We start from the raw sequence: 22,709 nt of genomic DNA on the forward strand, positions 1-22,709 counted from the left end.
ATGTGTCATGTTATTACATTTCTGTTTGTTCTAAGACTGTGTAGAACATTGAAAAAACCTTGATAGTATGTTGTATTTGTATAAATGTCATGTATATGTAATGTCAGTTGCTGACATTTTGGTGTGTATATGTGTATATGTATGTATATATATATATATATATATATATATATATATATATATATATATATATGTGTGTGTGTGTGTATGTGTATATATATATATATATATATATATATATATATATATATATATATAATGTAGTTAATCCAATGAATGTTTACTAAGTGATGGTTTTATGTTGTGCTTATCAGTGTAGTGCTATGCTGCGATAGATTGCACTCTTAAGACCATTTGCTAAATTCATAGTTTCATAGGTGTTTACTAGGGTAACAACCACTGGGGCCTTTTTAAGCCTAGCCATGAATCCCAAATGCCCTGACAAGTCCCGGTACCCTTGATATGTGTAAGCAAAGGCTTGGTGTATGAAACATTTACAAGCTTAGGCCTGGGAGATGAACCATTTACAGGCCATCTGTTTCCATTAGGGACTTAAGTGCCCAACCAGGGATGAATTTTCCTTTTCCCTATTCAGTTGTCCAAGTTATACCTGAATTGGATTAGGGAGGATGCTTCACATGGGTGGGGGAGACTGTTCCAGAGATGGGGTAAGTCTCTGAAATACATAGTTGTTTCTCCCGTAAATCCTATTTATATCACCAGCAATGTTTAAGTCTTTAGAATAGGTATACATTTTTGTTTTTTTTTTTTTTGATGTTATGCAGGAGGTCCATTGGGGTGGGATCTGACAGTGCTTTAGTGCCAGGTATAGATCTCCGTGTAACAGCCTGCAGGAGACAGAATACAAGGATAGGGCTCTGAGTTAGTCTGCATAGGACATGTTACTTACACCGCGTGTTCTTTTTAGTGAGGAATCTTTGTGGATATTCCACTTGTTGGATGTGCCTGGTTAGGTACATACCAAAGGGGGCATTGTACTCTATGATTGGTCTGATGATTGCCAAATACCGTGAAACAATGATCTCCTTTGGCTTAGATACCATATCTTTGTTTATAAGTTGCGCAATATAGAGTCATTTCCTCGCTGCTGTATGTACATGATGGTCAAAGGCTAGACTACTGTCTGCGTGTGTCCCCTAGTCTCTAACTACTGGGTTGACTCTTAGGGGTATCACTACGGGTGGATGACTTCCCAAAGGATATTATTATGAATTTCTTGGCATTTAGTTTTAGTCCATGGATATGAGACAATTTTTTTCTGTATCACCCATTCTTTGAGAACATTAGTGTCTGTGGGGAATTCTTTGACTGCTCCTAATTTGTAGTCCTCTGCAGATTTGGTTAGCCAGAGACCCTTGATGTTGACTTCGACTTTAGAGAAGTAAATACCAAAAAGGAGCAGTCCTGTGACTAAGTTTTCAGAAACTCCACTTGTGACTGGCCTCTTTTTGTAGAGGCGGACTCCCTATTTCTAACTTTCTGGTTCTTGTCTTTGATCCAGATGGCTATCCAATGGGTAACATAAGGGTGTATACCTGACTTCTTGAGTTTGTCAACAGTGCCCAAGTTTGGTATTGTATCAAATGCCTTGGCCATTTCAAGGTAGATGGTGTTGAACCATTTTTTCCTCAGTCATTGCTTTGATGACCATCTCAAAGAAGTCCTCCAGGTGAGTAGGCATGACCTACCTTGACTAAACCAAACTGGGTTGGGTCTAGCGTCTGGAGGTTTCCTATGTCATTGTTTATTATTTTCATGGTATTTTTTTCTATGATTTTGCATATGAGACTAAATATATGTGTGTATGTATGTGATATGTGTTGGAAGATGTCACCTCACATGGGAGTGTTTGTTCCTGTAAAAAAAAAAAAAAGTTTGGAAATCATAGAAAGTGGCTTTCAGAGAAGTTGTTTCATAGTATGGGCAGTAGCAGAAAGTTCATTCACTGAGTCTATATGAGTCTGTTTAGCCATTTGTTAGTGCAACTTGAAATGGATTTGCTTGAATTGTTTTGTTGTGAGGTCCATGAAGTCTGCAGAAGAAAATAAGTTATGCTTGCAAGACCATGTGTTCTCCCAGACTTGATAAGTTTCACATAGTCTTGGAAGTCGTTTAATAAGTTCATCTGTAAAATGCTGTCTGAATTCAAAATCATTGTATTGCAAGTCCCCTTACCACTCGTATTAACTCAAGCCATAAGGTTTAACCTGGACCTCTAGGATGCCTGCCTTCATTTACCTTTTCACAGAAACCACATGTGCTTTCTTAGATTTGACTTGTGGGGCTCCCACTGCCAGTTTAACTCCTTGCCCCTTGGACTGCATTGACAATTACCCTGGTCTGGATAACTGCCTCATTCAGGATGCCCCTCAGGAGGAACTGTAGCTGGCTCAACAATTCACCAAAGACTGCTTCCAAAACCTGGTGCTTTCCTTAACCATCCCAACATCAGCTTTCAGCCTCTTTCAAACAAAGTTATTCTTTTTTTCTCCTTCCTGGATTCCTCCAGCTAGAGGGCCTACCTCGCTTTAGAGAATGTGGAATCCTTAGTTTAGTACTTTCATCAGATGACGCAGGAGACAGTAGTCACAGCCAGGGAATTCCTGAGGTCACTGGGATTCATGTTTTTCCCAATCTTAATTGTCCCCTTAGCAAAGATTCACATGAGAAATCTCCAGTGGTTCCTAAGAAGCATCTGTCGCTAGCACTCAGTCCCCAGAGAAGATTACCTTTACCCTGCACTGTATTTCTAAGGAGCTAGAACCAGGAAACCCACAGTCACACCCTGACCATGGATGCTTCAGACCTATCTTGGGGTCACACTCAAAAAATCTCAAAAGACAAAGCGGCTGGGATATAATTCCAAAGAAAAAAGCGCATCATTGTAAAGGAAGGGGATGCCGTAATTCAGACACTTAAACCCTTCAGATATATCTGGGAAAAACATTTTGCATGTTGTAATGGATTACACTATTGTAATATGGTGTATTGAGGCAAGTGGGGGAAACTCATTCTTACTCCTTGTTCAGGCTGTCCATGACTGCCTGGAGGATAACCCTAAAGGCTGTCTACATCCCATCCCATTGATTGGCTCAGTTGCTACTGAGTTCATGTACAGATCTTCACAAATGGCTGATTACACAGGGATGAATTCCTTCAGGTTATAAACGGGTGGGGTGCCCCAGAAATAGATCTGCTAGCCTTTCTGATGACAATCAAGCAACTGAGAAAATTGAGCTCCAGAGCACAATGCAGTGAAGCTTGGGTGATAGGTGCCTTTTTAGTCAAGAGGACAAGCATTTTTCTGTTTACTTTCCCTCATATCGCTCTTCTTCCCAGGAAGAACCAGAAAGTAAGGGAAGAGGATCCAGTGATGCTGCTAGTGGTACCTTTTTGGACCAGATGACATTAGTTCTAACTTATCAACCCAAAACCTTAATAATCCTGCCTTTTACAAAAGACTTCTAACTCAAGACATGGGGGGGGGGCTTCGTATATCCCAGCCAAAAGATACTGCAACTAACTGTCTGGGTGAACTAAGATTGTTCCCTTCAGATGTCTGTTCAATGAGGAAGTGCTAGCCAGACGTTAGAAGGCTAGAAAGTCTACCACAAGGAAGTCCTGCTTATCCACATGGAAAATGTGTTTTTTTTTTGTACTACAGAAAAGATCAAGACCGTAACACTGCAATGATGTCTTTGATTCCACAATACTAGTTAGCTTTTAGATTCAGGATTGGTATGTGTCTTCATAAAGGCACATTTGCCAGCCATTTTGGCTTGTGTACATTTGGATCCTCCCTTAGCATTCCTACAGCCTGTTGAGCACTTTCTCAAAGATGGTCTTCTCCTGAAAGCACCTCCATGTGACTTTAATTCTGTCCTGTAAAAACTGACATAGTCTTCATTTCAGTCTGCCACCTATGCCCCCCTTAAATGTCTCACCTGAAATACTTTTTTTTTTTTACTATCACCACAGCTTTCAGAACTGCAGACCTTTATGTACAGAGCCCTTTCTAGACTTCCATAAGGACAGTGTCCATGCTAGAACAAACACCAGTGTTTATGCCAAAAGTAGTGGTACGGTTCTCCCTCAATCAAGCTATTCACTGGCTTTTTTTTTTGTAGCCCCCCCAAGAACAATGTAGGGGGAATCCTTAACTTTTTAAATGTACATGTGTAACTGACATATTACCTAGATTTCAAAAAAAGTCTGTTTGTATCCTTTGCACCCAGGAAGGATGGAAGAACAGTTTTCAAGCTGACCCACTGTATTAAGTTGCATTATTCTTGTAGTAGTGAAATGTTGGAAGGGACTAATGGAGCTCATGTTTTCTTTCTGAAGAGGCGAGTGTAAAGTTTTTCTGAAGGAAGCTACCTAGTCTTTAGTCCATGCTTTTTCCAAACAATATGGACAAGATATAATTTCCAGGGCAAAGGCTGTATTTACTACAGCCATTCTGCAAGGCTTGTTGCAGGCCAACCCTACCGATTTGTCCACCATTCTCTACTTTTGAAATGCAGGAGTCATCCAAGCAGTAAGGGCTAGTGCAGCAGTGATCTGCATTAACATCTATTATTATGGTAAGTTTTTAGTTGTGATTTTTCTTCATTCTTTCCTCATATAATTTTCTGAGAGTTCATTTAACTTGAAAATGAAGACTTTATTCGTGTAAGGGAATAGAGGCAACCAGTGTTGTGCGCAACCACAACACTCCTTAGCAGGTATGTATTTGTTATCACTTGTTTTAATAATGCAGTACCAAAATGCATTATTTTTTGTGATTTGGTTGCTCACTGGTGGCTAGGGGTTGAACGGGTATGCCTTATTTTGTGTCACAATAACTTTTGGATAAATTATTGAACTAGCTTAGTAGTAGGGATTTGAAGATTGAGTGGTAAAGCTGCTTCTAGTGGTAATGAGAGAGTGTATTCCAAACTGCAAAAAGTTTTTGAGAAATTGTGTTTGCCCAAAGGAAGGGAGGAAGATGGTAATTTTAGAAGAAGGAATTCAGCTTTCTTGAACATTAAAAGCTAATAATAGTTAATGCTTTTTACTTTGGTTAATAAGAGATGGGCAGTGGTTGCTGTGTAAAAAAAAAAAAAAAAATGTTAGTGTTGAGAGTGGCAGAGTAGTTTTATCCTTAAGGTAAACTGTTTGCATTTTTGAAGGTTTGATGGTAATCTTCTCTTGGTCCGGCTGTTGTTACAAAGTGATAAGCTTTTAGTGTTTAGAAAGAGTTCTCCTGTGGTTTGTCAGATAACATCCAGAAGAAGCTTTGATTACAAACCAGCTTAACCAGTAGCAGATTCATCTCCCAAAAAAAAAAAAAAAAAAAAAAATCAAAATGCAAGTGTTTGCAGGGGGGCAAGGTCCCTTGCCACACCCATTTGGGGGTGGGCTTTTATATAAACCAGATCCACAGTCCCACAATCATGGACAATAAAGAAAAGTAAAAAAAAAAAAAAAAAAAAAACATTGCCTGTGCTGTAATAGAAGCAGTGCTGGCAATGATTTCCTATGAACAGCACCACTGGCTGAGCCGCATATTGTCAGTTTGTGTGTGACAGTGTTATAGGCCAGTGCTTCCTCAACCACTACTAGAGAAACCTTTTTGGAACAGCTGCAGATATTGTGATTAAACTAATGCTCAAATTTGTTAGTAAGTACAGTATGTCTGTTTCAGCCTGTCGTGCAAAAGTCATGGCTTATTAGTTTACAGTTTGCTTTGAAGTGTGATACTGTATTGCTAGTAATTTTTCAGTGTTACGTGAGAAGCTCAGAGCAGATGATGTTAACTAGTCTAGGTTATTTGTAATTGGAAATTAAAACATTGTTTCTTTGGGGTCTTTGAGGCAGAAATAGAATCAGTAAAGGCACTGAGAAGTTCTGAAGACCATTGATTGTTTTGGAGAGTTGATTGTAAAAAGGGAGTGATTTGTTGGGCCAGCGTCATGCTGTTTTTATTAAGTCTTTCTGTGTTGAGGACGTTTAGAAGGTAGCAAGAGTAAGCCATCTGTATTGCGTATAATATTTAGGTTTATAAGATCACTGATGGTTGTTAATAATGAGAAGGAGAAGATCTAAACCGAACTCAAACTCAAGAATTGAAGAGTTTTTGATCAGAGAATGTAACCCCTAGTTAAGTCTTTACAATTTGATGTTTTAGGGAGTTTCTTAATTTGTTTAAAGTTCCTTCTGATTTTAAAGGTATCAGACTTTGGGAAAAGGAAGAGAATGGTGTGCTTTACCAAAAAACATGTAACACCTAATACAGATGTGCAGTATTTGTTAAATTTAGCTATAAAAAATGTTATTTTTTTCCTTCCAGCTTGCATGCATAGTTAACTGTGTCCTATGGTGTGCCAGTGTAGTTTTCTTTGTCGCTAGGAGCAATATTATTTTAATACATTTGTTAACTGGGTAAGCTGCAAGTATTCCTTTTCAGAGGTGACCTGGGAGCACTGTCTGGTTAAGTGACCTGCTCAGGGTAACACTGTAGGCAGCTGGATTTTTAAGGAATCAAACCCTGTACCTTTTAGTTACAGGAAGCAATTCATTAACAGTTTGTAGCCTTAATCATCTGCAAGGTTGCATTATTCCAAATATCAAATTTATTTGTTCTTTGAATAGATTGACTGGCCCAAAGACTTTGCAGCCATGCACCAGGTCAAATGCAGAAACTGGGTCCCTTACATTGTTTACAAAAGAACTGCTTGAGGTTAAACAAGTAAAATGTTAACCCGCCTAATAAAGTCTTGTGTCTTGATCATGCCAGAGCATGATGGCCTTTCAATCAAAAAGGTAGTTCCCTAGTTTTAGTATGATGTGTGGGTTTGCCTCCTGAGCACTGGGAAAGTTCAGGTCAAACCTCATGACTCAAATCAGTGTTCAGTCTTTCTCTTTTATGACAACACAACTTATTTATATTTAAAATTCATTAGTCTTTCTTTTCTACTTAACTCTTGGGAATAGACCAACAAACACTGCTAATGGCTGTTATTACTGAGCTTAACGTGTTTAGTCACAATACATGACTGCATCACAGCATCTGCTGAGTTTAATGTCATGGTGCAGTTTGCACAGGTGTATCTGGATTTATTTGGGACATTTTTTAACATGTCTATGGATGCTGCTCATGTTTTACCCTCAACTTATGTCACTTAAGTTAAAGATCATTGTTTAACCTCAGTGGCATCTACAAGGGGAAAATTAATTTTATGAAGTTTTTATTTTTAAATGCCTGAAAAAAAATGGCAGCCCGATGTAATGAGGATGCAGATTGGCAGTTTATATACCACATATGGTGGTGTAACAGGTACGTTGCAAAAGTGAGACAAAACAGTTTAACAGCATGAGACAGCGTGAGTGAGGGAAAGCAGAGACAGACGCAGCAGAAAGCATCATTTTTGAAGCCCTTTTGTAATAAAACTAAATGTTGAGTACAGATCCCTTTGTATATTTTGCTGGATTTCTATGTGCAACATTTGAACTGATCTGGAGTTTTAATGTACGTTTTTTTATATTAAGTAATTGATCACTTGTATATCATAGCTAGTTACGGTTTCCCTTTATCTGCATATCCTAAATTTCCAAATAACTTTGTCTCCTCCCCCTGCAGCTTGGTCGGGAAGAGCCAGCTATGTCTATGGATGCTAATGGAAAAATTATTTGGGCAAAACATTCTGAGATCCAGCAAGCAAATCTGAAGGCAATGGGTGATACTGAAATTAAGGATGGGGAAAGACTACCACTGGCTGTTAAGGACATGGGAAGCTGTGAGATCTATCCACAGACAATTCAGCATAACCCCAATGGAAGGTAATTATAGTCATTCTAATTTGTGAACTGAAAGTACCATCAACGTTATTAATTATACAGTCAAATTTTTGTTATTTCTTTTACATGTTTTGTTAAGACAGAAATTTCTTTTGAGCTTTGCCTTTGTGACTACTTGGCTGTTTTGAAAAATAATGTACTCTGACCTGTGCACTATAACCAGTGTTTTCATTTTTATAAAAAAAAAAAAAACATTGATTGTGCCCCATAACCATCTAATTGGACATTCGCTCAGTTTTTGGAGATTATTGTACTGCTTTGGCCCCTTTTGTAGTGTTCTTTCTGGTCACATGGTGATGTTTAGTAGTTCCTCCGCCATTCTCTCTAGCACCCTATTCCACCATCACATTTTGTTGGAATTCCATTTTCCTCTTGTTGGGTTGGTGATGCATGTGACCTTCAGCTGCAAGCAAACCAGGCTGACAGTGATGTCTGTGATGCACATTGGCAAGCTCCTGCAGTTTGTCTCAGTCACAGTCTTGTGGCTTGTGCCTTGAAATGAACAGGATCTTCTTGCTGAAGAAATGCTAAGTACTTTGAAAGACTGGTGTAGATGATCTTTCATATGTAAGGCTTTTAACATATAATTCTAATTTTAGAGTATTGGTAAACGGAGGTCATAAGGCCCTACAGTTCAGAGTTTTTTTATTATTAGACTGATTACAATATTCCAAGGCTACAGTGCATTGCATGGTTTAGCTTACTGTTGGCCCCAGCTAGTTCATTAATTTTTCCCCTCTGAGTGTCTTCGTGTTATGCTTACCATTTTGTGAAGCTGTACTGACACATATCATGGCTTTTTGCATTTCTTTGTTTGTTTACTGTGTCAGTAGGTTGGTATTTGGACTATATTCAGTTCCTGAAGCCACTGTTTCTGTAGTAAATGTACTGCTTTTGAATGGTTGTTTTCTTCTCTGTGTAAAAGGATATGCATTCTCAACATAGTTCCATTGTACATTTTTGAGGGTAGTGCACAGCTGGATCTAATTTTAAAGCTATCTGTGATAGCAGTCGTGCTGTTAGATGATTTGGCAGGCAACATAAGCAACAGAAAGGGATTCTGCCTCCTCAGAACTGAAATGTGCTTCCCAAATGCCTTCTGTCTTAGGGTATGAAACAGAGACGGGTGACGCTTTGCCCTTTGCTTCCCCCTTCTGAGAAAACCTCATTTAGAGAGGCACTTTGCAGATTGAAATTTGACTTGGGATGGGTGGCCAAAAGAGATATTAGATGACCAGAAAATGTATTTGGATCTGCTGGGTCTGGATGTCTCTAAACCTATAGCAGTTACTCCAGGCTTGGGAGTTTAAGGATGCCTTCAAGAAACCTAATATCCAGCCTGTTACCTCTAAAAAGCGTGATAGGTTTCAAAGGGCCCAGGAGTCTCAGAAATTCATTTAATAAAATTATTTTGGAAATCTAGCAGTGGCATTTGTGGATCCAGAGAAGAAGCTTAAAGTAGTACCTTTTCCCACTACTCTTCCCAGACAGATGGTGCAAAGGGAGAAGCTTTGCAGTCAATAAAATAGCTTTTTTCAGTACTCCTGATCCATAATGTGCCACAAATTACCTATTAGAATCTGAGCTGTGCTACCGTAGGCAAGAAAAAAAAAGGCATGGAGGTGAAGGGGAATCCTTGGTGTCCTAGGTTCTTGGTCCCAGGCGGAGCAGCCCTGATTAAGATTTTCCTTCCCTTACTTGCTCCTCCAAATCTGCACCGCATCCTTGGTCAAATGCTGTTACACATCCTGCTATCATGGGAGTAGTAGCACCATTTGTAAAGAATTGGGAGGGCATCACATGAGATGTAGGTACTTTACATTATCTCACTGTGTTATAAACTTCATTTCTTAAGGAAAGCCAAAGATGTCTGGTACTAATATCCCAGAGTTGTGCAGGATTGTCCCACAGGCAAACGACATTCCTTACTTTTGTGCAGTATTTTTATAGCATACTTTTACTTGAAGTAGGTAATAGTTCGCCAGTAAAAATGACAACATTTTGCCATAATGTTTCAGAGACCTTGTTTTGTTGCAATGGTAATGCTTTTCAAGATAGCTTTTAAAAAAAAAGTAGTGTGCATTTTTATTTTTTCTTGGAGTTATTTTGCAGTATTATTAATACTAGTATGAGAATAATTGATTCTACTCCTAGTGCCTGGTGTCAACTGCTGTTTGGGGAGGTATAGGCAGTTTGCTAAATTGCATCAGTATTCTCTTTTGCAGTATATTTGTGTGTTTGGGGGTGGCAGGCAGCAATGCATTGCTCTATATAGTATTCTTGAAGTGTTCCTTTAAGCTTAAGGGTCTGTAGTGCTTGGTTTGTTAAAACAGTTCTACTGTTGTCCAATGCTGTTGCTAAGTAGAAACACTGCGAAACACAGTATTAGTTGTCTGAGCAGGGATATGGTATGTGTGTGGGAGGCATCTTCCCTTGACAGGTATGGACAGCAAGCATTATTTTGCTTTGTATGTGTAAAGTGATGTGGTAAATTAACTACAGGATAAAAATGTACCTGTAAAACCCCACAGGTTTGTCTATAAACAATAACTGCACAGTTAAATGTGGATCTGATTATGTCCCTTTCATTCGTTCCTCAACATGTGCATACTCTGCCACATACACTAGTCTTTTGGCTTCAGCTCTTGAGCTCCTCCTAATACCCATAATGTCTCAGTCAGCTAACAATACCTCAGATCTCGTTTGCCACCATAACACACAGACGCAGATCCCTCTCTGAGAGCTAGTTTGGATAGTTTTAGCTGTTTTTTTGTGAGTAATTATCTTATTTAAGCCTTTTATTTTTTGTACTCTGCTTAACCTCTCCCTCTCCTAATAGTTATATACGAGTTTTCTCACAGTTACTCCTTTCATAACATTTTTCTGCCTTTTGGTAATTCCTGCTGTACCGTAGTTGGTAACTGTCTATTCTTTCTTTTTTTTTCTGACCTTTCTTCCCTTTAGAGGGTACCCTTTGTACCATTGATAGTCCGCTTACCTCTGTTATAAAAAGAAAAAAAAAATTCCTGTACCTACTGTTTTGTTTTCTTTTCTTTACCCCCTTTTAAAGGCCTGTTTTAAAAATGTTTGAAAAACCAACAAGCTTTAAAAAGTGCACTTCCTGTGGGCAAAAAATTCCCAATTCTGATGCCCACAGGGAGTGTGTCTACTGCCTTGGATCATCACACCTCAAGACTGACTGCTTCATTTGTGCTGTATTTAATTCAAGAGCACTTAGCAACAAACACAGTAATTTAGTGCTTAAGGATATATTGCCCCCACTTCTTTCTCTTCTTCTTCTTGGGATCAAACTCCTAGTGAATCTGTGAAATCCTCTTTGGACTTGAAGGAATTTTGCAAATGATCCCCTAGCTGTTCTCCAAAGGCTACTACATCGGCTTGGTCTTCATCAAAGCCTCCTCAAAAAATTCCAGAATCTTAGGATCTGGCTTCATCAGATCCTAAGAAAAAACACTAGGATCCCATGCCCTTGGATCTGAGTGTTATTTTATCTAAGTCTCCTCAAACCTGCTCTCCTGAGTTCACCATCGAACCAGTCTTGTCCCTCAATCTCCTTTTCCATTGGGTCCTCCAGAAGTCTGTCAGAAGGTGACATAGGATATGATGATGAGGAAATTCCTCAGAACTCTGATTCAGATGGGGGTTATTTCATCTCTGTCTCCCATCAGATCCTCGAGCTTCATGTCCACTTCTCACATAGTGATATCCTCCTCTGATCTGTCCCACGGTTCCGGAGTCCTTGGATCTGAGAACCTCAAGAGTATCAGCATCAGATCCGAAGATGACCAAGTCTGCAACACCAGTGTCCTCCCTAACTAGTTCTGCTCTGGTTCCTTTGGCTTGAGATAAGTCTCAGAGCCGAAATGTCAGCACCGGGTGTATGGGGGTTGGTTTCCACTCTAATGTTATTGGAACTGTCATTACCCTTCAGAGCTTCAGCATTGGGCAGTTCGGGTTTGACTTCTCCTTCAAGGCATGGATCTGGGCAGGATCAGGGCTTGTTAGCTTCACAAGTTTCAGCTCCGGTGCGGCCAGCCATGACTTCTCATGCTCCGTCTGCCTTTGAGGTAGTGGAGAGGGCTTCCTCTCGATTGAGAGATTGGATTACTTTTCATCCTTGAATCCTGCATCCTTTCCTCTTCCTGGGCCAAGCTTAGATCCTATCAGGCCTAATCCAGAAGGACAGCCAGGACCATCTAGCATCCAGACAGTTGGCATCAAGGAACTTCACCTTTCTTTGGATACCTCTCCAGCTCATTCTACTGAAGAGGTTCCCTGAAAGAGAATGTGCAAAAGGAGACGCAGAGATTCCTTTATGAAATCTGTCACCGAAGATAATGACTTTGAAGGGGAATCTTTCCCTAGTTCTCCACCAGAAGTCTCATTTGGAGACATCCTGGAAATTCTTAAACAAAAAGGTAGCTGGTCTTCAGATACTCCATAATTAATCTATGGTGACTCCCCCAGTAGATGAGCTTATCAATTTGATATCTCACTGGGCATAGAAGGAACCGGATTCTGTTGAAGAAATTCCTTGATACCCAGACAAAATTTCGGCACTGCCGAAGGACAGACCTAATTGGAGCAAAGGAGTCCCTGTTGATGCTATGGTTGTGGCAGCAGCCACTAGAAAGGAGCCAGTGGAGCAGAGTTCATCAATCCATCCCTAAAGAGAATCCGGGGCATTAGGCAGGCTTGGAAAGCACACATTTGCTTCAGCAACCTTTGCCTTGAGGTCCCTGAATTAGTTAGCACATTTCACAAGACTGCAGCAGGATTTGACCAAGGAACTGTCCAAATCCCTTTGAGTCCATGTCCATGGATGACCACAAGAGGTCCTCTTCACAGCCAGATACTTTATTATCAGTTTCCAATGCATCCATGAGGTCAATATCCCATGCTGTAGAGGGTACCTCACAGGCTGCCAGTTCAGGCTTAGCCATTAGGAGATGTGCCTGGATGCAGTGATGTGACTTTGTGGAGCCTTTCAAGTCTTCTTTCATCAGTGCCCCTTTTGATGAAATGTCTTTATTTGGCCCTACTGTGAAAGAAACACTTTCCTAGAGTGAGCAAGCTGGAAAGACCCTGTCTGCCATAGGGATATGCTTTTCTACCCTTCAACAATCCGTTTCCCAGACTCCAAAGAGGAGGCAAAAGAATGCAGTTCCATAAATCCCAAGGATCTTTTTATGATTCATGCAGGGACAACTCCTCCAGAGGCAAAGGGGGTGAGTTCATATGGAAGACCTGTTTGTTGCAGCAGTGGAGGCTGCAAAACCAGAGTTTCAGAGATTCTTTTTCGGATAAACCCTTTCAGCTTTCCTGGGGGCACTTGTCTTTGCACCCAGACACTGGTCTTTATAATCCAGAGGTTATTTCATACCATTTTTCCAAGTCCCCTCAAACAAAAGAAAAAAGCTTTGTGATGTCCCACCCAGTCAGAGGGAAGCTGCAGCTCAAGAGATTCAAAAGCTGATAGACAAGAGAGTCATCCAGGAGGTCTCACCAGACCAAAGAGGACTCGGAACTTACTCCAGGTTATTTTTAGTGCCAAAGAAGACCAGGGACCTGAAACCAGTTTTGGATCTAACCAAACTGAACCAATTTATGAAGAAGTCAAAGTTCCGAAGGGTCACGTTTCACTGCATTCTGCCTTTTTTACACAAGGAAGATTGGATGTGCTCAGTCAAACGATTCCGAATATTTCCTGAGTTTTCAGCTGGCAGCCAGTCATTGTCAGTTCAAAACCCTGCCCTTTGGTCTCATCAGAACCCACAGGGTGTTTTCAAGTGTTTGGTAGTGGTAGCAGCTCACCTGATAGAATCCGAGTGTTTCCATAGCTAGACAATTGGCTCCTCACTGCCCAAACTAAGCATCTCCTAGAGCAGTCCATGGACCATTTGCTCCAACTTTATCAAAGGCTAGACATTTCAATCGTCACCTTCAGATCTCATCTACAACCTGTAGAGAGCCTGGAGTACATAGGTGCCCATTTGGACACAATAAGTCAGATAGCCTCCCTTCATATACATCATGTGGATACAATCAAGTTTCAGGTGTAGCATATTCTTATTCACCCTTCTCCTCCAGTGACTTGTCCGTCAGGCACTAGGTTTAATGGCAGTGGCCATAACCTTAGTTTGAATGGCCTGTTTTTATATGCTTTTTCTCCAGTGGGCTCTAGCTGTACAGTGGTCTATTCTGCATCGTCCTTTGTCCCTCCCAGTCAAACACATTCAAGTCTGCAAGGATCATCTTTGTTGGTGGATTCAGTCGGACAAAGTGTACCTAGGCCAGTCCTTTATTCTGTCCCTTCCGGTAGCCACAGTAACCATGGATGCCTCTCAGTTAGAGTTGGGTGGGGGCATTTCTTGGGACGGACGGTCAAAGACGTGGTGCCCCCATGAGACCAATTCACACATAAATGTCCTAGAGATGAGAGTGGGCCTGCAAGTGTTGCAGGCTTTTAAAGATGTTCTTCCTCTAAGAACCATTGCGATTCAAATGGACAATGTCTGGTGTTTTGTACATCAACAAACTGGGATCCAGGTCTTCTCCCCTTTGTCAGGAGGCAGTAAGAGATCCCCTCCAGCTGCTTTCTTATAGTAATGCACATATGGGAGAAACCCAGTGTATTAGCAGACAAGCTCATCAGGTCCAATTTGATGCCTCATGAGTGGTCTCTCATTCAGTCGGTGGTGGAGTGGATTTTCTGTTGTTGGGGCCACACTTGCTGCAATCTGTTTGCATCTCCATCAACAAGTGCAGCAGGATGTTCCTCGTGTTTCACTGTTGCAGTCATCACATTTGGGTTATTTGCCTGCAGGTAGCCCTCAGCCGGCCTGAATACCAGTGTCTTCAGATTTCTGCGTCGGATGCTGTCGCTTCTTCCATGACGTCAGGTTGTTAGGGATATAAAACATGCAGTTTCAGACCTGAAGTCTTCAAAAAAGGGGATCCTTTTTTTCTTACTCTAACCGATGTCAGAAAAAAATAACAATTGTCTTGCCTGTGGAAAGCAAATACCTCATAGAGATTTTCGTTCTTACTGCGTCACCTGTTTAGGCCCAGACCATGACATCCCTCGCTGTCTGTTTTGTGCCTTGTTCAATGCCCGAAATATTCGTCGTCTGGCTATTTTTGTAGCTAAATAATTTCATTCTCTATCTCCGTACTCTGAAATGGCTTCGTTAAGCCATCCGACTACCAATCTTGCGAAAAAACCTAAGGATAAAGACAGAGACAGACTGCATAGGTCCAAAACTTCCGATGACGCTTCCGTTAAGCTAGTCACCAGTCCACCGGTACTCACTGAGGCGCTTTCGCAGCCCCTGATACCCGCTACTACAGATTTGCAGGCCTCTACTGAGACCCATTCGGAGTCCGGTATGCTGTGAGATGCGGCTGTCTCTACCTTGGATGTGTCCAGAGCTGCTGTGCAGGCACCAGCTTCTGAGGATGTATTCAGGCCTACAGACTTTCATATTAAACCGACGGCATCAATTCCAACCAGAAGTACCAAATTCCTCAGGCCTAAAACTCGCACTACACCTAGAAAACCGATGACCAAACCGCAGACTCGGGCCCATATGCCTCAAAAACAAATGCTTAGAATGGCTGAAGACCTTATTACCTTAATTAGGGGAAGCCAGCCTTCCCACTCTGAGACCTAGAACTGATTTTCTTTCTAATTCTTCTGATCAGGAGTCTGATATCTCTGCTTCTTCTGATTACCAGGACTTGCCCTTATCTACTTATGAGGATTCTGATCCAAAGGATTCCATTCCCTCTGCTTCCCCTCCAGAAGATTTTTCTTTTGGTGAAACCTTGCATACCCTTAGGGAGCATTTCCGCTGGGACAGCCAGGACTATTCCGAGTCCAAAAAGAGACTTGGGGAATTCTTACTCTTGTCTCAACACAGGCCTCTAGCTATCCCTCTTGTTCTGGCTATTGTAGATGATGATTTCTTGGAGTCTAGCCTTACCTCAGACACTTTGCCTCCAGCTCCCAGAAAACTTGACAGGTATTACAGAGTACCTGACTCTCAAGTTCCTCTACAAGAATCCTACTGCGGATTCAGAGACCATTTCCCAAGGACCAAAAGGCATTAAGGCTACTACTGCCAAAACTCCTACCCCTTCTGATAGGGATTCTAGAGCCTTAGACAGATGGGGTAAGAAGGTATACACTTCTGCTACTTTAGCCATTAGGGCTTTAAATTGCCCGTTTCATATGTTAAAGTATCAGCAGCATATTATGGGACTACTTAAACAGAAAATGATTTTGATTCCTGACTCTGCTGAACACAGACTTGCAAGATTTAATGCATTCTGCTGAACAAGTTGGTAAGCATACTTTGCAATGTGGTTTTGATGCTTTAGAAGCATCTTGCAGAGCTGCTGTCACTGGGTCTGTACTTAGAAGGCATGCTTGGCTTAAGGAACAAAACTTGGCGGATCATGTTAAAGCTAAATTACTGGATGCACCCTTAAACCAAGACTGCCTTTTTAGCAACAAAGCAGAGGAAGTCCTCAAAAGGATGGAGGAAAAAGCTAAATCTATGCAAACTGTTAAAGATTTCCTACAAGTACAGCCTCCCAGATTCAGTAGGCATTGGCCTTCAAAGAACTCGTCCTTTCCAAGTCCCTTCCAGGCCTTCTCAGTCCAAACCCAGGAACAGCAGACCACCAAGACTTCAGTCTCAGGCTATGCACAGATCTAAGCAGTGGGGGGCTCCCACTTCCAAAGCAGGGAGTAGTAAGCCACCCCCACTATGGATAAATGGCACAATGACTTAACCTTAACCCTTTCAAGCCCTGCTCCAACTACTTGCTCCCTTAGGAGGAAAGCTCGCCCTGCATGCAGAAAACTGGGAACTCCTTACCCAGGGTAAATGGGTTTTGAACATAGTTTTCCGAGGATACGGATTCCACTTTCACACACATACTACCAACCCCAAGTGGTTGGCCAGACCTCCCCCCCAAATCAATGGGCAGAGGCCCCAACAGCAGGTTCTCTCTCTTCTCACTGTCAGGGCTATTCAACCTGTCCCAGCAGAACAAATGGGACAAGGTTTTTATTCAAAACTTTTTCTTGTACCCAGAAAAGAAAACTCCTGGCGTCCTATCCTGGACCTCTCTGTTCTCAACACCTTTCTGGTGGTTCCAAAATTCAAAATGCTAACTCTTCAACAGCTTCTTCCTATGCTAGCCAAGGATGCCTGGCTGGCAACCCTAAGCTTACCTACACATCCCAATAGGAGAATCCTGCAGAGAATACCTACATTTCAGGGTGGGCTTCATGCACTTTCAGTTCTCTGCACTTCCCTTTGGCTTATCTACTGCGCCCAGGGTACTCAACAGTGTCTAGCTCGAGCCATTGCATTTTGCAGGCAGAGAAATGTTCACACTTACCCATACTTGCATGATTGTCTGATTCAGGCAGAAAGCCAGGACATAAGTTCATAGATAGTTACTAGGCTATCTGCCCGAGGGCATTTATAAGCCTATAAACCAAAACAGTGGTCTGAGTGCCCAAAATTAAAACTAGTAAACCTGAAGTAAGGCACACACGGAGCTCAGCAAATGGACAACTTCTTTAATGGACACAAGCACAAATAAATCCACAGCAAATGAAATCACAGCAGCACAGCACAGCATACGAACTCACAGCAGCACAGTAAACCTGTACAAGTTCACAGATGAACTTATTTTGACAAAAACGTATGTGGATTTACTTGTACAGGTTTACTGCTGTGAGTTCGTCTGCTGTGCTGTGCTGCTGTGATTTCGTTTGCTGTGGATTTATTTGTGCTTGTGTCTATTAAAGAAGTTGTCCATTTGCTGAATTTCGCATTTATAAGCCTAGCCAGAGTGTGTCAGCTTTCACCGCCCCATTGATTAATTAACTGAGCCTCTGTCAAGAAGAGCCAATGAAGTGATCCCAGGGGTGTATTTTCTGTTACCCATCCACTCATCAAGGTTTCTCTTGAATAGTGTTAGTGAGGGGCTCTGCCTAATGTAGTTAGGAATTTTGTTCCAAAGCATGGGGAGGCTCTGTGACAGGAATCTATCCCTCCAGCATGTTCTATTTATTGTTGTGGTGAGGTTTAGCTCACTAGAGCGAGTGGCTCGCAGTGACTTGAATTTCTTTAGGTTGTACATGTCCATCAATTCTAAGTTGGACATGGCTTTGTAAGTCAGGCAGAGATCACCTCTGAGTAAGCGATATGCCACTGAGTACAGCTGGAGATTTTCTAGTCAGGCTGAATAGGACATATGTTTGAGACCAGTAATCCTCTTGGTGAGGTACTTTTGTGGTCTTTCCAGCTATTGGAAGTGTCTTGTGAGCTACATCCCAAATTGGGCATTGTACTCTATGATGGGTCTGATGAGTGACTAGTAGAGGGGCACTATAACCTCTTTATTTCTAGATGCGAACCCTTTAGTAATTAGATGAGCTACATAGAAGGATTTCCTAACTACTTTGGCAATATGATTGTCAAAGGAGAGATTACGATCTACCTGGGTCCCCAGATCTCTTATTACCTCTTCTGTATTAAGGGGGCTGCCACCTATGTGGTTAATTCATGGGCGTTTTGTTTTTCCCAAACGGGATGACTATGCATTTTTTGGCATTTAGCTTGAGACCATGACTTTGACACCAGGTGTCCGTCTCAGTAAGGCCCTTTTGGAGAATGTCTGTGTCAGCCGGTGAGTCAGTTATGGCTCCCAGTTTGCAGTCATCGGCAAACTTGGTTAGCCATAGTCCTCCTGTGTTTGCCTGTACTTCTGATAAGTATATGCCGAACAGTAGGGGTCCCAGGACCAAGCCTTGTGGGACACCACTTTTGACTGGTTTAGAGTCGGACCTGGAGCCCACTATTCTTACCTTGTGAGTTCTGTCTGTAAGCTAGTTGGCAATCCATCTTGTGACGTAGGGGTTTATGTTCAAGCTGGTGAGTTTTTCTATAATTCCCGAGTGGGGAATGGTGTCAAAAGCCTTGGCGAGGTCAAGGTAGGCTGTGTGAACTACCTTCCCCTCATCTATGGCCTTGGTGACAGTCTCGAAGAAGTCAACCAGGTTTAGTAGGCATGATCTTCCCTTAACAAAGCCAAACTGGGTCGGGTCAAGTGTTTGGAGGTTCCCAATGTCTTTGTTAATGAGTTCCATGATGATGCGCTCCATAGCCTTGCAGACCAGGCTAGTCAGGCTTATGAGGCGATAGTTACCAGGGTCAGTTGTGGTCTCTCCTTTGTGGAGCGGAATAACCGTTGCTGTGCACCATTCTATGGGCACATAGCCTGTGGAGAGGTTGAGGTTGAACAGTGTGTTTAGGTGGGGAGATATTCGTTCTGTAGTTCGTGCAAGACGCAGCCTGGGACACCATCTGGCCCCATTGACACTGTGCTTTTGGCTTTTGAAAGGGCTGTTTTCACCTGTGCGTCTGTGATTCCCAGGACACTACACTTTTCAGGTATTGTTGTGGGCCCTTTTGGGGGTGAGGGGGGTGAAGTTTGCACTGAACTATCTGGTAGGATGTTGGCAATATCAGTAGGTTCAGTATATTTTGTGCTATTTTGCACTAGCTCAGAGCATATCTGCGAGTTGCCACTTAGATTCTTGACATAGCTAAAGAAGGCTTTGTGGTTATCTTTCGAATCCTTGGCTATTTTTCTTTCGAAGTTAGCCTTGGAGGATTTTATGAGGGACCTTAGTTTCTTACTGATACTGATCAGGGATGTCTTTCCTTCATGGGATTTGCTTTTTTTCTGAACTAGTTTCCTCCTCCTATTGTATAGCCTGTTTATGGCAAGGGTCTACCAGACTGGTTTCCTTCTCTTAGGGGAGTGAGTCTTGGTTTTGCTAGGGATGGCACGATCCATGCATCCTTGTAGGTGGTCATAGAGTGCATTTGTAAAGGTTTCTGAATCTTAGGCAGCGTTATCCTTTAGTGTGGGGGCTGTGAAACTGACCACCTCTGTCTTAAGTAAGGTGAAGTTTGCTTTAGAAAAGTTTTTTACTGTTGTTTCCTTAGTTGGGGGGTGGTGGTGGAGTGTGGACATCCAGAGTGATTAGTGTATGGTCTGATCTAACCAGTGACGGGTTGACCTCTGGTCTGGAACACCTGTCGCCCATGTTGATGATGACCAGGTCCAGTATGTTTTCACCTCTGGTAGGGGAGTTTGCCAGCTGATCCAGGACATTTGAGTTGATAAATTCCAGAAAGCGCTGGACCTTGGAGTTTGTACTTGAGTAGTTTTCCCAGTTAACGGTAGGGTAATTGAAATCGCCCAATATCAGGGTGTTCAGTAGGACCTTCATGTTTTCCAGCGTCTCCAGAAAGGCAGAGTGGTGGTCCTGGGTCATGGAGGGTGATCTGTAGCAGGCCACAAATTGCATTGCAGATTTGCCTGATGTTAGTTGCACATGGATGATCTCGGAGGTATCATGCTGCGCCACTAACCTGGAGGTGTAGGTATACTTGATGAATATGGATACACCCCCTCCTTTTGTGTTTCGGTCCATGTTCTGTGGTCGAAATGTGTGGTATGAGTTGTAGCCCGGTAGTGCTGGGGTGCTCTGTGGAGCCTTGAACTAGGTTTCATTTACTGCACAGATGTCTGCATTCTCCATACTGAGGAGTGCTTCGAGCACATGCATTTTGAGATTTAAACTCCTGGCGTTGAGTAGCATAACACTAATTTTTTTATTTGTGTTGTTTACGGAGGTGGGTTTGACTTTTGAGCCTTGCCTAAAAAAGGCACTATGGAGGCAGCAAGAGCCTTGGCCAGTATTCGAAAGCCTGGGGGTGACAGGTGCAAGCTGTCTCTTGCGAAGCAACGAGGCCTGTCGAGCGTGTCGTCCCAGGCTGACAGACACTGGATCCCCTTTGAATGACACCAGAAGCTTAGCCAGTTGTTGAAATTGATTATTTTTTCTTTATACTGTGGTATCATTCTTGGTGAGGACAGGATGCTACTTGGGGTCGGGGTCATAACCGCCTGGGCCACATGATCAGAGAGCTCTTCCATGTCTCTCTTCATGTAGTCCAGGGAGGTACATCTCAGGTAATTCACACCAACATGAACAATGACAGAGTCATATTTGTACTTGTTCTGGCGTGACCTGAGTGCTTGTGTTATGTCACGGATTCTGGCTCCTGACAGGCAGCTAACAGTAACCTTTTCCTTGTCCAGCCTAGTGAGTGGGATGTCGGTGTGCCTGACTATACGAGTTAGACTTGCTATTACAACACCTGGCATTTGTAAAGAAACTTCTAACCTCACTGGGGTACACCATCAACGAAAAGAAATCACACCTAGTACCCTGCCAACAGATTGTATTCCTGGGGACAAGCTTGAACACAACTTCCAGATGGCATTTCTCATTCCGGCGAAACAAGTTTATTTGACAACCTACTTCAAACTATTGGCCACAAAAACCCAGCTATCTGCAAGGACAATACTGCAAGCTGTGGGGTTCATGGCCTCTTGCATTCTGCTAATTCCATATGCAAGACTGCATATGAGGAAACTCCAGTGGTGTCTAAAAAGTCTATGATGTCAACATTCTCAGGACATGGAAACAATGATTCGTATCATTCCTTGTCTAAGGACAGAGTTCCTTTGGTGGGCAGTGGCCTGCTACCACAACAAGGGACTCCCTTTCACTCTACCCCCTGCCGCCCAAACCCTAACAGACGCATCAGACTATGCATGGGGGGCTCACATGGCAAGGCAGTGCATTCAGGGCAAATGGAACCTGAGCCAGAAGCACCTGCATATCAATCAAAAAGAAATGCCAACTGTACAGAATGCTGTGACAGCCTTCCAAGACCTTATTTTTCCAGGACGACTAACGGTAAAGACAAACCAACACCACAGTTATGTGGTACATAAACAAGCAGGGGGGAACCCACTCCTACCCTCTCTGCAGTCTAGCCATGGCTCTGTGGAACACAGCCTTGAGCTACCAAGTGCACCTACAAGCTCAATTCCTGCCAGGCAAACTAAATTCACTGGCAGACTACTTAAGCAGAAATCTCATGGACCCACATGAATGGAAACTAGAACCCCAAATATTTAACCTCTTGAGGAACAAGTGTGGGACTCCAGAAGTAGACCTGTTGCCTCCTCTCAGAACTACCAATTGAAAAAATTTTGTACCAGAACTCCCCACAGTCAAGCTTGAAAAGTGGATGGCCCTGTCCTTTACCTGGGAAAGACTCTCGGTTTATGCCTTTCACCCTCTGCCTCTTTTCTCGAAGGTTCTACTAAAGATCAAACAGGACAAGCCAAGGACAATACTGATTGCACCAGACTGGCCATGCCAGCACTGGTACCCCCTCTTGTGCAGTTTGACACTGCTACAACCATGGCACCTGCCTCAGCCCCCTTCCCTGCTGTCCCAGCAGGCGGGCCAGATTCTGCACCCTCAGCTTCAAACCCTGAACCTTGCAGCCTGGCTAATTCCATGAGCTCTCCTTTAGCATCCCTCAGTAAGCAGGTGCTGGATGTCATTCTGGAGGTAAGGAGGCCTAGTACTAGAAAATCCTATGCCGAAAAGTGGAAAAGATACTGTTCCTGGATCCAGGCGTAGGGAATGGACACAGTGGTGCCCAGCTTACCTCATATTCTTGATTATATAACAGAAATGCTCCACAAGGGCCTATCCTTCTCGTCAATTAAGATTCATGCCTCTGCCATTTCAGCACATTATAATACTGAGCTACCCCTCTTCTCTCACCCCTTGCTAAAACAATTCCTTAGAGGGGCCAAAAATGTAAGACCCCCCCCCCCAGGAGAGCTCCCACTCCAGCCTGGGA

At 42.6% G+C, this 22,709-nt stretch overlaps 1 protein-coding gene across 4 annotated transcripts in view; it reads left to right on the forward strand.

Moving 5' to 3' along the window:
- Nucleotides 1–22,709, forward strand: part of COPB2 (COPI coat complex subunit beta 2) — a 1,357,654-nt gene that overhangs the window by 248,907 nt on the left and 1,086,038 nt on the right. For all 4 annotated transcript variants that reach the window (XM_044070023.1, XM_044070026.1, XM_044070024.1 and 1 more), the window contains exon 9: nucleotides 7,643–7,842. In XM_044070023.1, coding sequence (XP_043925958.1) covers nucleotides 7,643–7,842 — 200 coding nt within the window. The remainder of the gene's footprint in view (nucleotides 1–7,642; nucleotides 7,843–22,709) is intronic.

Source organism: Protopterus annectens, chromosome 4.part1, assembly GCF_019279795.1.
Source record: "Protopterus annectens isolate FY-2018-M chromosome 4.part1, PAN1.0, whole genome shotgun sequence".
In the NCBI taxonomy this organism is placed as follows: domain Eukaryota; kingdom Metazoa; phylum Chordata; order Ceratodontiformes; family Protopteridae; genus Protopterus; species Protopterus annectens.